This window comes from Salvia miltiorrhiza, chromosome 1 (assembly GCF_028751815.1).
Source record: "Salvia miltiorrhiza cultivar Shanhuang (shh) chromosome 1, IMPLAD_Smil_shh, whole genome shotgun sequence".
In the NCBI taxonomy this organism is placed as follows: Eukaryota; Viridiplantae; Streptophyta; class Magnoliopsida; order Lamiales; family Lamiaceae; genus Salvia; species Salvia miltiorrhiza.
The window spans coordinates 60,897,308-60,913,178 of NC_080387.1; the positions used below are offsets into that span (position 1 = coordinate 60,897,308).

General features: G+C 41.2%; 3 protein-coding genes and 1 pseudogene across 3 annotated transcripts; 2 read left to right on the forward strand and 2 right to left on the reverse strand.

Annotated features, from left to right (window-relative positions):
- Positions 1 to 782: 782 nt before the first annotated feature.
- Positions 783 to 5,040, forward strand: LOC131011108 (uncharacterized). The gene is made up of 3 exons (XM_057938888.1): positions 783 to 931; positions 1,087 to 1,348; positions 1,462 to 5,040. Exons 1-3 carry the CDS (start codon positions 783 to 785, stop codon positions 5,038 to 5,040), a joined length of 3,990 nt encoding a protein of 1,329 aa, XP_057794871.1.
- Positions 5,041 to 8,102: 3,062 nt separating this feature from the next.
- Positions 8,103 to 9,856, forward strand: LOC131000804 (putative germin-like protein 2-1; annotated as a pseudogene).
- A 1,947-nt stretch (positions 9,857 to 11,803) lies between these two features.
- LOC131000810 (putative germin-like protein 2-1) lies at positions 11,804 to 12,823 on the reverse strand. The gene is made up of 2 exons (XM_057926904.1): positions 12,649 to 12,823; positions 11,804 to 12,527 (listed from the first exon to the last, which is right to left on the reverse strand). The coding sequence occupies exons 1-2, from the start codon at positions 12,761 to 12,763 to the stop codon at positions 11,992 to 11,994; spliced, it is 651 nt and encodes a 216-aa protein (XP_057782887.1). The 5' UTR covers positions 12,764 to 12,823; the 3' UTR covers positions 11,804 to 11,991.
- A 1,719-nt stretch (positions 12,824 to 14,542) lies between these two features.
- On the reverse strand, positions 14,543 to 15,583 carry LOC131000825 (putative germin-like protein 2-1). Its single transcript, XM_057926928.1, has 2 exons — positions 15,462 to 15,583; positions 14,543 to 15,230 (listed from the first exon to the last, which is right to left on the reverse strand). The coding sequence occupies exons 1-2, from the start codon at positions 15,574 to 15,576 to the stop codon at positions 14,695 to 14,697; spliced, it is 651 nt and encodes a 216-aa protein (XP_057782911.1). The 5' UTR covers positions 15,577 to 15,583; the 3' UTR covers positions 14,543 to 14,694.
- Positions 15,584 to 15,871: the final 288 nt, after the last annotated feature.

Here is a 15,871-nt window from a genome sequence, read left to right on the forward strand (position 1 = left end):
AAGTGGATATGGGGACGAGTGGTCATTGTATGGGAAGGTTTGCGAGGGTTAGGGTTTGTTGGTCACTAGACAAACCTCTGAAAAGATCTGTACGAATACTTCCGGATGGAGAGAAGCAAGGTGTTATTGTTCTACTCACGTATGAAAAGCTTCCAAATTTCTGCTTTAATTGTGGGCGAATAGGACATTTATTCCGGTTTTGTAACGACGCAAGGACCTGTATTGAAAGTGACTTTAAATATGGGACTTGGTTGAATGCTTCCAAAGTCATTGATTCTCGGAGAAGGCCGTATATGGGAGGTAAAGTTAATAATGACACACATTCCATGTCATCAACCAATCGGGGAGAAGACAGGACTGAAGCATTGCAAATCATAGGACCGATTGATAATAAAAGTAGCAAGAAAGCTAGTGTGGAACTGGACGATATGAATGGAGGAAACCCAACACTTATTGATATTCCTATCCTCATGCGAGAAGAGGCTTCCACTGCGGTAATGGAGATACAAGGCGGGACCGAGGGGAAGGGAATGGTGGAGACTGAGAGGACTGAAGGGGGGGGACCAGGAGGGCGGGAAGAAAGTTATTGGGACAGGAGCCAGGTGGAAGAGACAGGCGAGGACGAATAAGGTGGTGTGGGGTGGGGGGGTCGTGGAGGAAGAGGTGGGAGAGGGGAGGGTCGGGTTGTGCGAGGAGTTGGAGAGAGGACTGGTTCCCGAGGTAGGAGTAAGTCCACTGATGATGGAGAAGGAAACAAAGAACGTCCATGCAGTGATGAGACTATGGATATTGAAGTTACGTCGGGGAAAAAAAGGTGTGGGAGCCCCATGATTACAGCGGACATGGAGGTTCCTTTATGTAAGAAGTTCCGCTTGATCGATGAGGAGGAAAATGGTGATGTTGAGTTGGCATTAACGGCGGAGGCTGCAAGGCAGCCCCGCCGAGCATTATGAATTGCGTAGTTTGGAATGCACGAGGATTGGGCCACCCTCGTGCATTCCATGAGCTACGCCGGTTGGTGACCGGTGAGAGGCCGAGTCTTTTGTTTATTTCTGAAACAAAGACTATTGCTAATAAGTGTAACAGGTGGAAGTCTTTTCTTGAGTTTGATGGTCATTTTGTGGTGAATCCGAACGGGGCGAGTGGAGGCCTCATGTTGTTTTGGAAAGATCCTCTGGATGTGGCTATTTCTAGTTATTCTCCGGGACATATTGACTGTCGGGTCTCTAATGATGGCGTGACGTGGCGCTTTACTGGTTTTTATGGGCATCCTGATGCGGCCCAACGACATCATTCTTGGGAGATGTTGCGCCGTCTTGGCGAAAATGGTGGGGATCTCTCGTGGCTTGTAGGGGGGATTTTAACGAGATTCTTTCCCAACATGAAAAAAAGGGAGGGCCTAAGCGTGCGTGGGCTTGCATGGAGAGGTTTAGAACTGCTCTTGATGCGTGTGGTTTAAAGAGTGTTAAAACAAATGCGGACTTCTCCTGGTCTAATAGGCGGAAGGGCGAGGCGGCTATTTGGGAGCTTATTGATCGCTTTCTGATCAATGCTAAGTGGGCGAATTCTTCTGGTGTTAATGATTCTCAAATGCTCGACTTTTATGGGTCTGACCACAGAGCTGTGAAGTATATCTTGGAAAAACCGGAAGTTGGCTCGTCTCAAGGGGGTTTTAAGAGATTTTTCTTTGAGCAGAAATGGATGTTGGCAAAGAATTTTACAGCTGATCTCCTTATGGAGTGGCGTTTCAGTGGGGGATTACCTGTTCATCAACGGTTGGAATGGTGTCAGCGATACCTTGAAAAGTGGAAGAACTCGGATTTTGATAATCCGACCAAGAAGATTGAGGAACTGAGGAAAAAACGGATTAAACTTCTTAATGCAGGTGCTTCTAAAAGTACGTCGGCTGATTTGAAGGTTTTGGAGGCTGATTTAGAGAGGATGCTGGAGGCAGAGGAAGTACATTGGAAGCAAAGATCGAGGGCAAATTGGTTGGGCTTTGGTGACAGGAATACTTCTTATTTCCACGCCTTCGCTTCGGCCAGGAAAAAGAAAAATGACATTCCTGCTTTGGTTGACAACCTCGGTGTGCTGCAGAAAGATGATAAAGTGAAGGCGCTAATTGTTCAGAACTACTTCTCCGAGATGTTCAAGTCGGATTCCCCACAACCGAGCATTGTGAAGGCTGTCACAGCTCGAATTTCGTCTTACTTTGGAGAGGAGGAAGTTAGAATTCTGGATGCACCTTTTACCAAAAATGATGTTCGAAATGCTGTTTTTCAGATGAGCCCTCACAAAGCTCCTGGCCCAGATGGCTTTCCTCCGGTGTTTTTTCAGAAGTATTGGGGAGAAATTGGGGGTACGGTTACTAAGGAGGTCCTGCAGGTGCTGAATGGTGGAGGGAAAGTTCAGGAGTGGAATAAAACTCTTATTGTTTTGATTCCAAAGATCACGAAACCCACCCGAGTGAGTGACTTCCGCCCTATAAGCTTATGTAATACTCTTTACAAGATTGTCACTAAAGCATTGGTGAACCGTATTCGGGATGTTCTGGGCAGTGTGATTAATGATTCTCAAAGTGCGTTTGTACCGGGTCGCATGATCTCTGACAATATTTTGGTTGGGTACGAATGTATGCACTGGCCAAGGAATCAAAAAAAGGGGAAGGTTGGTTTTGCTGCGGCTAAGTTAGACATGAGAAAGGCGTACGACAGAGTTGAGTGGCCTTTTTTGAGGGCTATGTTGCTCCGATTGGGGTTTCCAAGAAGGATGGTTGAGATTATTATGGACTGCGTTACTTCGGTCTCTTTCTCGTTTGTCATTAATCGAAAAGTTTATGGTTCTTTAGTCCCTACTCGTGGCATTCGGCAAGGTTGTCCTTTGTCCCCGTTCCTCTTTGTGATTTGTGCTCAAGGTCTGTCAGCTGGCCTCTATCACTATGAGAGACGACAACTGATTGAAGGGATTAAGGTGGCTAAGATGAGCCCTGCAATTTCCCATCTTTTCTTCGCCGACGACAGTCTTTTGTTCTTCAAAGCGTCGGCGACTGGTGTTAGAACGATCAAGAACCTTCTGGAGGAGTATTCCAGTGCCTCGGGACAGCTTGTTAATCTAGAAAAGTCGGCGGTTTCGTTCAGCCCATGCTCTTCTAGGCAAGATATTGAGATGGTTGTTAACACACTGGGCATTCGTGAGACATCGGGCCATTCTATGTACCTTGGACTTCCAACGTTTATTGTTCGAAAGAAAAAAGTCCAGTTTGATTATCTCAGGGAGAGGGTTTACAAGAAGCTTAGCTCGTGGAAAAACAAGTTTTTCTCTGCTGGTGGGAAGGAAATTCTTATTAAGTCTGTTATCCAAGCAATCCCAACATATACTATGAGTTGCTTCAAAGTCCCAATGGCGGTTTGTGCGGATATTGAGCGGGCTTGTTCGAATTTTTGGTGGGGCGAAACAGACTCGGGTAAGCAAATGCATTGGGCTTCTTGGGAGAAATTATGCTTGCAAAAATCTAAAGGAGGCTTGGGTTTCCGAAGACTTGGTGCTTTTAATCAGTCTTTGCTAGCAAAGCAAGCTTGGCGGCTGCTAAAATTTCCTAATTCTCTGGTGGCAAGAGTCTTAAAAGGGCGGTATTATAAGGATGGGGATCTTCTTAAAGCGCAGCCTTCATCCAATGCCTCGTATTCTTGGAGATCTATTACTTGGGGGCGAGATTTATTGAAAGGTGGTTTGCGATGGCGGGTAGGGAATGGGAATTCCATTAAAGCTTTTCATGATCCTTGGATTCCAGTGGCGGGAAGTGGGATTGCTGTTTGTTCGACCGGGGATCAGAGGGATGTTCTGGTCAAGGATTTCATGGATGGTAGCAGGTGGAGTAAGGCTAAACTTGCGGCTGCCTTTCTCCCTTTTGAGGCGTGTGCTATTGAAACTATTCCTTTATCGAGGATTGGGGTGGATGATGACTGGTACTGGATCCACGATGAGAAAGGGCGTTTTTCGGTTAAATCGGGATATCTCTTAGCTACTGATTTTTATACTCCTCATCCAGCTACTTCGCCTGAGGAACAGATGAAATGGTACAGACAGCTTTGGTCGACTAACATACCTCCTAAAGCTAAGATTTTTGTGTGGAGAGCTACTAATAATCTAATAGCTACCGACTCGAACTTAGTCCGCCATCATATTCCTACCACGGAGGTGTGTTCCTGGTGTAATCGTGATTGGGGGTCGACTGTCCATTGCCTCTTATTTTGTGAGAGGGTATCTGATTCTTGGAAGAAGTCACCTTGGTGGTCTGTTATAAAGAAATGCAAGAGATTGACGTTAGAAGAGATATGCAAGCTGTTCCTTGAGGTTTTTAATGCTGCTTCTTTCGAGTTTTTTTGCATGGGACTTTGGAGTTGTTGGCGCTGGCTGTGTGCTGCTAAGCATGGAACGGCTTCTTCCTCTTTCTTTGATGATTTGTCCTGGGGAGAACAACATCTGGAGGTGTTCCAGCAGGCCAAGCTGCAGATTCTTGGCAGCCTCCGGCTGCTACCGAAGGAGGGAGACAGCCGCTGGATCCCGCCTCGCCGTGGTCTCCTTCGGCTGGACGTCGACTTCTCTTTCCATGATATTAGTGGAGCAGCTGGTGTTGGGTTTCTGGTTCGAGATTGGACTGGATCGATAATTGCTGCAGCGGCGCACCGGGTTGGGAGAACGGAGACCATTTTGATGGGGGAGTTGCATGCTATGCTTTTGGGTATTGGTTTTTGTCTTGAACAAGATCTCGGTCCGATTGTGCTCTATTCTGATTCTATGTTGGCTATTCACGTGGTCCATGAAGATTATAAGGGTATGGATTCTTTAAGCGATGAATTGTTTGAGGCTTTCGTGGTTGCTAAAGATAGGATTGTTGTGGATTTCCGGCATGTTCGCCGTGAGGCGAATAGAGCCGCTCATAATCTAGCGAATTTCGCTGCTTGGTCTGATGGTGTAATGATCTGGAAGCAAGGTTTCCCCGCCTGGCTTACAGATATTGTTCATCGCGATTTGGAATAAAATCTTTTCGTGGTTTTCGTTTCAAAAAAAAAAATATTTAACTCATTAATGCTTTGGATTCACTTATGAGTCAAAAGTTGCATTAAATTGGCTCATCATATTAACTCATAAAAATTAATTGGGATGAGCCACTTATATGCTACATCAATCGGTCAAGCTGACTCGAGCCTACAAATATTACACATAAAAAAATAAGTTGATGAGTTCAATTAGCCCTTCTTGTATATAAAAAGAAAAAAGTGTCCATCCAAATAAAAATATGAAAATCTAGCATTTTTTAATGTAAATGTACAATTATACTCATTCACAAAAATGTGTAATAACGTAAAATCGTGTAATTGTGAAAAAGTGTGTAACAGTGTAAAATACACTGTTACACACCTTCTCAAAAATCGTGTAATAATCGCGAAAATCGTATAATAGTGTATTTTACACTGTTACACATTTTTTCACAAAAGTGTATAATAACGTAAAAGTGTGTGACTTGAGAGAAAGTGTGTAACAGGCTTCTAAAAAGTGTATAATAGTGTATTTTACATTGTTACACGCTAAAAAATTATTTTAGTCAGAAATATTATTATTTTCATATTTTTATTTGTATGACTAGAATTTCTTATGACTAAAAGGTTTTGGCTATATTAGGGCGTTGCCTCTAAAAAAATTATGAGTCAAGTTCATCCATATGAATCATGCCTCGAATTATCCCGCCTTACATTGGCTTATTTATCGTTAAGATTGACTCGTGCAGGCGGATGATGAGTAAACTCGACGTGAATGCTCTAATTAAGCGATTCACACTTTAGTGCTCGTTTGGTTCAAGTAGAGGAATGAAAAGAAAATGGAATCAAATAAAGGAGTGGAATGATAATAATAATCATTATTTTTAGGGTTAATGGCACCTAAATTACTCAACTATTTCCAAATTCTGGTTTGGCCACCATACTTCAATGTCTGTAAAGGAAAATACTAATCTTTCAATTTGATCTGATTTAAGTTTTCCGTTCAATTTCCGACAAGGGCAAATTAGGAAATCTGCATACGTGTCCAAATTTAAGCGAGGTGGCGCCCAGTTGGCGTCCAGGTAGCGAGCTGACTGGATCTCCCTCTGACCTCCCTTCTCTCTCTCTCTCTCTCTCTCTCTCTTTGTATATCATGTCTTCATGCTCCAGATGAAATGACGACAGAGTTGCCGTCGAGCCTTAGATCCCCAATCAATCACCACAGCCTCGGGTCGCGTCATTCCGCCTCCGGTCGCCTTTGTCTGCGCTACCTTGCTCCGACTCCATCTGCCTTGGCCGTGAGTGGTCAGCGGCTGCAGGCACACATAGAGCGCTGGCAGCCTCCCCTCCCCCAATTATTTCCTCGACCCTCACACTTACTGAAGGCAACATAAAGAATTTCACAGATGTAAAAAGATTTTTGATTTGGGAGTTCTGTGTTTCTGAAATTTTTAATCAAAGCTATGCGATTGATTAAATAATATAACACCATTTCAATTTGTCCCTGATTTTTATGGTGTCGCTCCACGACCGCGGCTCATGGCCGAGCGCCGTCGCCACCACCACCTCCAGCGCCACGAAGAACTTGGACCTATCCAAAACCCTATTCCACACTCCGCTTACGATGGAGCAACTGTTGTTGAAGGGAGAGCGGTGGTGCGCAGCGTGGTCGGCTCGCCTCAAGAAGAATTAGTCTGTGAGTTCTCGTTTGGGGGAATGGCTTCTGGACAGCTGGAGAGACGGAGGGTCGGAGTCGTCTGATAACGCCGTTGGGCGCTACTGTGCCACGGCGGCCAGCGGAGAGAGGGCAAAAAGCATCGCCAGATCTGGAGAAAGGGAAGAGCAGCACTAGCGGTGGCCGTTACGCTGCTTTCCGACCAAAGGAGGAGAGATGAAGATATCGAGGAGGGGGAAGGGCAGTAAAAAGCGTGGGACGTCGTTGGGGGGCCGCCGACGGACTTGCCGGAGAAGAAGCAGCGGCGGCGGTGGCTGTAAAAGAAATGTAACGGGAACTATAAAAGAAATGATAAATGACATCGTTTTTAGTCAATTAAAACGACTGTGTTTCAACATGCGTTCGGCGTGTCCACGTTGGATTTCCAGTCATCCATGTCATCAATGTATTCGCCAGAAAATGGGCGAAGTCGCAAAATCAGATTAAATTGAAAGATTAGTATTTTCCTTTACAGACATTGAAGTATGATGGCCAAACCAGAATTTGGAAATAGTTGAGTAATTTAGGTGCCATTAACCCTTATTTTTATTGAGTATTTGGTTAAACAATGGAAATAAATCATTAGTAAGGGATTCCTTTTTTTTTTTTGTTTTCCTCTATTTTAAGTAGTAATAAATTGGGTGATTAGGTTACCCTCAAATAAAAGTAATGATTAATCTAATATTCAAACCAAACAACAAGTAATAAATTTAATTAATTGAATCTATTTCCAATCTCTAAAAACACCTAACCAAGCATGGGCTTAATTACAATCCCATTGTAGCATAGGAGATCAAATTCAGACCCCAAAAAGTGGAGCTCAAGTGCTCAACCCATGGCCCACGATGTCAACGCAGGCAGCCACTTATTTACCATTAATCATATATCTTCCTTTGTTTGTTTTTGTTGTCCTTTTCTTCTATGGTATTCTTTTCACATTTGTTTTCTTAATTCTTTTTTGTATTTTTCAATTTTTGATTATTTATTATGGTGTTTAATTGGCCCTTAGTTTTGTTGTTTTTTACTTGTTTCCATCCACCAGAATAACTCACATGTGCTGTAATTCCATTTATATTGTCATTTTATGAGCGCGATTAAATAATGAAGAAATGAATTATCTTTTGACCAACTCTCACCATCCTATCATGGAATTTTAATTGTGCATATGTGATAATGGAGGAATATATATGGTACACAAAAATTTCCCTATTATATATATATATATATGTGATAATGGAGGAATATATATGGTACACACACACTATAAAGGAGATTAATTAAGACGCGCGTCCAAAGAAAAGGAGATTAAGACAATACCACAACATTCCAAAGAGTACTAAAAATTTAGAGCATTTCATGTTTGTATCTTATACTCCACTAACCAATTGAAATTAAAAAAAATAATTTTTTTTATGATTAATCGTCATTTTTGGTTGAAGATTTCAACACGTATAAAATAGGTTGCTACGTACATTCTACAGTAAGTAAACTAGAATGACTATCAAATTCATCATTTTTATCGCTCTTTCTCTAAATTTCTTGTGCTTCATCACCTTCGCCTTCGATCCAAATCCTCTACAGGATTTCTGCGTTGCAGATCTCACAAGCTCAGGTAATCCGTGCTTCTTTATCATTAATGTGACGCTTAATTGTCGCATTAAATTATATCATAGTTTTACATTATCGATCATTATGAGGGTGTTTGGCAAAGCTTATTTTAAAGAGCTTATAAGCTCTTGGAGCTTATAAGATGTTTCAAGAGCTTATATGATGTAATTTTTAAGAGCTTATAAGTTGTCAAAGTGTTTGGATAATTGAGCTTATAAGCTAGAGAGAGAATTTTTTTGCTAGAGAGAGAAAATATTTTTTTAGAAAGAGAAAATCGAAGAAAAATAAACTTAAATGATATATGATGGAACTAATAAATTATAGTTGAAAAATATTTGTAAAAAGATTGTTGCATATGAGATTATAAAAAAATAAGTTGGGGTAGAGGAACTTATTTTTTGAGGAGCTTATAAGCTCTTGGAGCTTATAAGCTGTTGAGTAGCTTATTTTGCCAAACACTTTGAATGAGCTTATAAGCTCTTAAACAACTTATAGGCTGTTTTGAGGAGCTTATAAGCTCAGCCAAACACCCTCATGCTCGTCATATTAAATTAATTAGTCGTAATTAATTAATTAATTAATTTTCAGCAAGATTTAGTGGTGCGCGACCATGCAAGGACCCGGCGAAGGTGGAAGCCGACGACTTCTTCTTCAGGGGACTTCATCTGGCCGGAAACACGTCGAACCCGACGGGGTCGGCCTCTGCGGCGGTGGCCGTGGACCAGATACCGGGGCTCAACACGCTGGGCATGATACTGCTGCGCGTGGATTTGCGGCGGAATGGTTTTTTTTCCGCCGCACATCCACCCCAGGGCGACGGAGCTGGTGACAGTTCTAGAAGGTTCCATGGAGATCGGGTTCGTTACCTCGTACAACAAGCATTTCAGCAAAGTTGTTGGGAGGGGCGACGTCTTCGTTGTCCCCGTCGGCCTCGTCCATTACGCGCGTAATGTCGGCAAGGGGAACGCCGTCGCCTTGGTGGCGTTCAACAGCCAGAGTCCCGGCTTCCTGTTCGTTCCCGGCGGCATTTTCGGGGCCACGCCGCCCATCGATACCGCTTATCTTTCGAGGGCGTTTTTACTGGATGAAAAAATTGTGGAAGATCTTCAAAAAAAGTTTTAAATTGGGGATGACATGACACCATGGCTGAAATAGATACTTCGCTACAAGAGTGTTCCGCAAAATAACCAGATTCACTGTGAAGCTTGAGCAGAACAAAATGGCTGATCGATGTTTAGTGGATCGTTTTAACTAAACTATATATATTACCATTTTGTTTAATCGCAATAAAATTGGTACAATCATAATATGTCGGAATTTTCACTTCGACTGAATTTCAATATAAATTCATCTATTCCAATTTGTGTGACATTTGAGGGCGGAGCCAAAGTTGGAAATGTCTTGGTCGTCGCCCGAGCAATTTTTTTTTAATATTATTGTATTTTGTATTTTTCTCAATTTTTATATGCATGCACAAATGTAATTTTATCTGTTTCAACTTCTTGTTAAATACAAAATTTCAATTTGACCGTCCATTTGTAAAATCTAATTCTGTCCCTGGTGATATCTCCTATTGCTTACTTAGATGAAGGAAATGTGACAATTTCCGTGATTTAATATTATCGAATATTAAGATGTTTTATATAAAGGGTTAATAGCCGGAAGATACACGAACTTTCACGAAATTTGCAAATTGCACATGAGCTTCAAAAATAGCCTCAAAATACATCACCTTTTAATTTTGTTGCAAATTGCACACGGCGAAATTTCCGGCGAGAAATAGGTTTGACCGGTGATTATGTGGACATTACATGGCATATTACGTGTCTTTTTTTATACGCTGGCAAGCCACGTGGGCAAAACGACGTCGTTTTGATATTTTGAAGAATTTACTCAAAATAAAAAATAAAAAAATGCAACACTGTTCGCCTCCCTGCTTCTCCGGCGAGGAGCAGCTACGCCGTGACCTCCCCTCTTTCACCTCCACTCAACCGCCACCTCCACCTCTCACCTTGTGTCTGCCAAATCAAGCTCAAAAACATTGGATCTCTACATAGAAAAAACAAAGTCTCTGCACCATAAGAAATGGATCTCTACATTGGATCTCGACTTCTCTCTCCTAACCTCATCTCTCCTCATCATCTTGACCCTCTTCACCGCAATCCCATTTCGCCAAACCCCTCCAGTCAAGCCACAAGCCTCTCACTTCTCCGACCCACAACAACGTCGCCACCTTCATCCTCCTCCACCGCCAGGAGTGCCATGGCTGCAGCCCTCCGCCGCCACCGCCAGATCTGGGGATTTCCCCCTTTTTACCCTCGGCGACGAGACGCCGCCCCTATCAGTGGCAGAGCCACCGCCACCTCTCACCTTCTTCGACCCACACACACCACACAACAACAAACCCCAATTCGCGCCTCCTCTGGTCCATCGCCTCCACCAACCAAACCATCGAAGAAGGTGAGGTTTCGATTCTGATTGTGCCTCAGAATAGGTCCAAGTCGATGGAGATGAGAAATCGATTGGGGATTTCGGTCTTTGATTTTTGACTGGAGCGTCGGTCCGCCGCACTCCTTCTGCGATCCGGCGCGGCGAGTCTGGGCAAATTAGCAGCAGCCCTAATTCCGTTTGCCAGATTTGCAGAATTTATGATTACAGTTCCAAATCTCACGAAAGCCCTAATGCACAAATTGGTCGGCCATTGTTCAGGGAAATGGGCGGAGATGGAGGATGGAGGATGGCGGTGAGGCGGCGGATGGATCTCGGCGAGTCGGAGATGGAAGATGAAGGTGGATGGATCTCGGCGAGTCGGCGATTGCTCGGGAGAAGATGACCCATATTTCTTCCTTTTTTAATTTTTTTTTTAATTATACTCACGAAACGACGTCGTTTTGGATGTTGTAATGTAACAACAAAACGACGTCGTATTCCTACATTGGAAAATTGTCCACGTCAACAAAATCCGACAGCCACATCACCACCGATCAAGGTGATAGTCAACGCGGGTGCAATTTGCAATTAAATTAAAATGTGGTGTATTTTGGGGCTATTTTTTAAGGTCATGTGCAATATGCAAATTTGATGAAAGTTCATGTATTTTTCAGCTATTAACCCTTATATAAATTCTAAATTTTAGATTATTTTTTTTGATAAATTATACCACAATTAAATAAAAAAATTTAAAGACCGCACGATGATAGACTCAAATCCAGGACCTTGGGGCATTAATCATTTGCCGCTAGATCAACACATGCACACTTAAATTTTAGATTTTTGATATTGCCACATAGTATTAATCATCAACAAATGCAATACGAGATATCACATTAGAAAGTATAAGAAAATCTACATTGATGAATTTTGGAGATCGACGTTCACATACAACACATGCAATTTCACCAGCTTCTCTGAATAAAAGATCCAATGCAAAACCGTGACAATAGAGAATCAAAGAAATTTTTTCCTATTCAAGCATCAAACAACAAGAAAATAAAAACCTGTTACACACGCAGAAAAAGCTAATTAAGGAAATTAAGAAAACTACAACAACAAATCACACAATAAAACTCAGACCAAATATGATTTAGAAGAGAGAAATCTGATTGGTTGATTTGAGTTCATGGCGGAATCCTAGAATTTAGTCTGGAGCTGATCCACAACAGTCTTATCAACCTGGAAGGCCTTGGCGAGAATATCACTACTAATGTCGGGCTTCGACCCGAAAACAGCGTTGGCAATGGTGATCACTCCTGGATTCTGGCTGCTCAATGCAGCTATGGCAACTGCATTTTTAGTCCCCACATTGCGTTGGAAATGAACGAGTCCGATCGGGAACACGAAAACATCGCCCTTCTGAAGGGTCTTTGTGATGAGGCTATTGTCAGGATTGGAGGTCACAAACCCTACTTCAAGTGAACCTTCAATGACCGTCAAGATCTCGGTGGCTCTCGGGTGAGTGTGGGGAGGGTTGATTCCCCACGCCGCGTAGTCAATGCGCACCATGGAGATTCCGAGGGTGTTGAGCCCCGCCAACTGGGCTACTGTGACTGCGGTCACCCTCGAGCCGTTAGGGTTCGAGGTGTTCCCGGGCATATGCAGTCCGCTGAAGGAGAAGTCGTTTGCTACAACTGAAGCAGGGTTTTTGCAAACTTGGCCATTCACTCTTGCTGAAAGTGACCACACATTAATTAGTACTTAATTTTAGTATCAAATAATTTATTAAGTATACATGGAAAAGATATGAAAATGCATAGAAAGATGAAATATCATTTTCGAGCAGATGATCACCTGAGCTGGTAGGATCTGCGACGCAGAAATCCTGCAATGGGCTCGGCTCGAAGGCGAGTGCAAGAAAGGTGAAAGATAGGGCGATCGCGCTAATCAAGAGGATGTTCATCGCCATGATCGATCAAACTAAGAGAAACTGAACTTGAGCAAATTTCAGAGTGGGATGTGTTTAGTTGTGAAAGCTAAGTAGTGGAGCTCAGAATTTATAGAGCTTGCGTGCAATATTGAATTGTCTTACACTTGTCTTTACTGTTGATCAATACTTGGGAAAGCCGTCTTCATACTTAGGAAATGTTCCACAAAAATATTAATTAGAATTTGCAAACTTTGAGGGCGGCTTGTGTTTGCAAGTTTAAATTGGAGGATATATGACTGATTCAATATTTGATAATGGTCGAAACTGATAATTAATTATATATACAATTATAATCTATAATGGCTAATCCATATTTTTATATGCTCCCCGTCCATCAGTTGAATAATTCAAAATTGTGCTGAATTCCAAATGGCGCTCATGAATAAATTGTTACGTGTCAAGATTAAGATTTTGAGTTAAGGAAAGTGAGAATCTACCCGAGTTTTGATTACGTAAAGAATTGTAAATTTGGTGTTGATCGACTAAATTCCATATTAATTTAATAACATTTGAATATATATAGAAAATCAAATCAGAAAAACGAGACAGGATTTTTTTTAATTCTCTAAATTTTGAGATGTTAATACTCTCTCTGTTCATGATAAGTGTGATGTAGATTGGAGGACACAGTTAAAAAAAATACTCTCTCCGTCCGCGATATCGTTTCCATATTTGCTATATATTTTGGTCCGTCCGCGATATCGTTTCCACTTCCATTTATAGAAATATGATCTACAAACTTCCACTCACAAGAATAGTGGGATCCAAACTCCACTTACTACAATATCCACCATTTTTCTCAAAACCCGCGTCGTCTACAATATGCAAACGATATCGCGGACGGAGAGAGTATATATATATATATAGGGGTTGGCTAGAATAAAAACACTCTTATATAAGTGTATAAAATATAAACGTTATATAATGGAGAAATGAATCTACCAAAATTGCTTTCTTAGGTAATTTATATGTGATTTTGTGAGATTGATTTTTTGTAAATATTGTTTATGAATGAAGTAAAAAATTATAAGAGCATATGTCCTATAACAAAAAAACTACACTTATTATGGACAAATAAAGATGATAAAAATATCACATTATTATCGTGGACGGGTGGGATGGAGTTTTAGACACAAAATCTTATCATCCTTTACATAAGCAAAAACCAGGCAAGATTCTCACTTTCCTCAAGTGTTTCAAAAACCGTTTGTTCATTAACTTCGCAAAATTTTAATCTTATCTCGTTTAGATACAATTGGAGATGAAACTCAATTTTATACTTTTGCAATTGGGGACTCTCATTTTAAATAATTTGATACTCATTTTTGCACTGTTAGTTTGTTTTTTATATGAATCCAGTGTTTAAGATAGTTTTTTGCATTTGGATTCGGAGTTGATTCTAGCTCTCAGAAAACAAAACATGACTTTAGAATTTAAAGGAAAATCCTTTCCATTTTACACTACTCTATTTAAACTTGTTAGTTTATGTTGAATTTGTGTACTTTCTTTTACTACATTTTGAATCTTTGATATATATTTCTCTATTCGACTAATTAATGATCAAATTCAAATTACTACAATTTTGACTGTGCAACATAACAATTATATTCTCAAATAAAATAACGTTGATCACTAAAACATCAAGTTTCAACATAACAAATCTCTTTTTATCTTAAGGAGGATCAATAAAGCTCGAGAGGGAGTATAATATTACCACATACAACAGAATATCACTAGCTTCTTTGAATAGAAATAACAGATTGAAACCAATTACAATGTGGACTTATAGCTATCACATCACTCATTAAAAAAAATTACTTGCCGAAATCAAGCAAGAAAAGAAAGAAAAAGAAACATATGTGACACGGCAAAGCAAATAAACGGCAAAACAGAGCACGAAATCTGCTCTCCTAGAATGTGGCCTGGAGATGATACACAACACTCTGCTCGATCTGGAAGGCCTTGGCAAGAACATTGCTACTAATATCGGGCTTCGACCCGAAAACAACGTTAGCAATGGTGATGACTCCAGGGTTCTGGCTGCTCAATGCAGCTATGGCAACTGCATTTTTAGTCCCCACATTGCGCTGGAAGTGAACGAGTCCAATCGGGAACACGAAAACGTCGCCCTTCTGAAGGGTCTTTGTGATGAGCCTATTGTCGGGATTGGAGGTCACAAACCCTACTTCAAGTGAACCCTCAATGACAGCCAAGATCTCAGTGGCTCTGGGGTGAGTGTGGGGAGGGTTGATTCCCCACGGAGCGTAGTCAATGCGCACCATGGAGATTCCGAGGGTGTTGAGCCCCGGCAACTGGGCAACAGTGACCGGGGTCACCCTCGAGCCGTTAGGGTTGGAGGTGTTGCCGGGCATATGCAGGCCGCTAAAGGAGAAGTCCTCAGCGCCAACTGATCCAGGGTTCTTGCAGACATGCCCATTCACTCTTGCTGAAAATTAACCAAAAAATATGAGTTTAATGAGATTTTTATTACAGTGCTGAAATTTTTAATTTTTAATCGAATATCCTATTAATAAACTAAAAAATACAATATGCAAGTATGGAACATCATTTGGCTAGGCAGAGTCTAACAAATAATGGCTTGGCCACCCAAAGAAGGGGAAAAAATCTTTAGATTAGAACCAATTGAATTGCTGGAATTGCTTGTTTATTCAATTACCTGAGCTGGACGTATCAGCTACACAGAAATCTTGCAAAGGGCTAGGCTCAAATGCATATGCAAGAAAACCAAAAGACAAGGCTACTAGGCACAGTAACATAATATTTTTTGCCATGATTGATACTAATTAAGAACAAAAAAAAAAAAGGGAATTGATGAACTTGAAAATAAGAAAAAGAATGTAGAAAGACTGATATATGTTTAGATAATTCTTGATGATGTACATTTCTCTATAAGGTTACGTATTTATAGAGGCATTTTAGACATTACTAAATTCTGTTGTACGTAGTTTGTATTTTCTGTTCATCAATATTCAGAAAACCCGTCCTTGCACTTCAGAACTTTTACTGAGGATTTAAATAAATTTGCAGACTTGATAGACATGGGCAATGGAGAGATTAAATATTTTG

Coding starts and splice junctions, on each gene's coding strand:
- LOC131000810 (XM_057926904.1), bottom strand. CDS start 12,763: ATGGCGATGAACATCCTCTTGATTAGCGCGATCGCCCTATCTTTCACC. Junction 12,528..12,648: donor CGCAGATCCTACCAGCTCAG/GTGATCATCTGC, acceptor GGTCACTTTCAG/CAAGAGTGAATGGCCAAGTT.
- LOC131011108 (XM_057938888.1), top strand. CDS start 783: ATGGATATTGAAGTTACGTCGGGGAAAAAAAGGTGTGGGAGCCCCATG. Junction 932..1,086: donor TTAACGGCGGAGGCTGCAAG/GCAGCCCCGCCG, acceptor TAAGTGTAACAG/GTGGAAGTCTTTTCTTGAGT. Junction 1,349..1,461: donor GTGGGGATCTCTCGTGGCTT/GTAGGGGGGATT, acceptor TGTGGTTTAAAG/AGTGTTAAAACAAATGCGGA.
- LOC131000825 (XM_057926928.1), bottom strand. CDS start 15,576: ATGGCAAAAAATATTATGTTACTGTGCCTAGTAGCCTTGTCTTTTGGT. Junction 15,231..15,461: donor AGCTGATACGTCCAGCTCAG/GTAATTGAATAA, acceptor GTTAATTTTCAG/CAAGAGTGAATGGGCATGTC.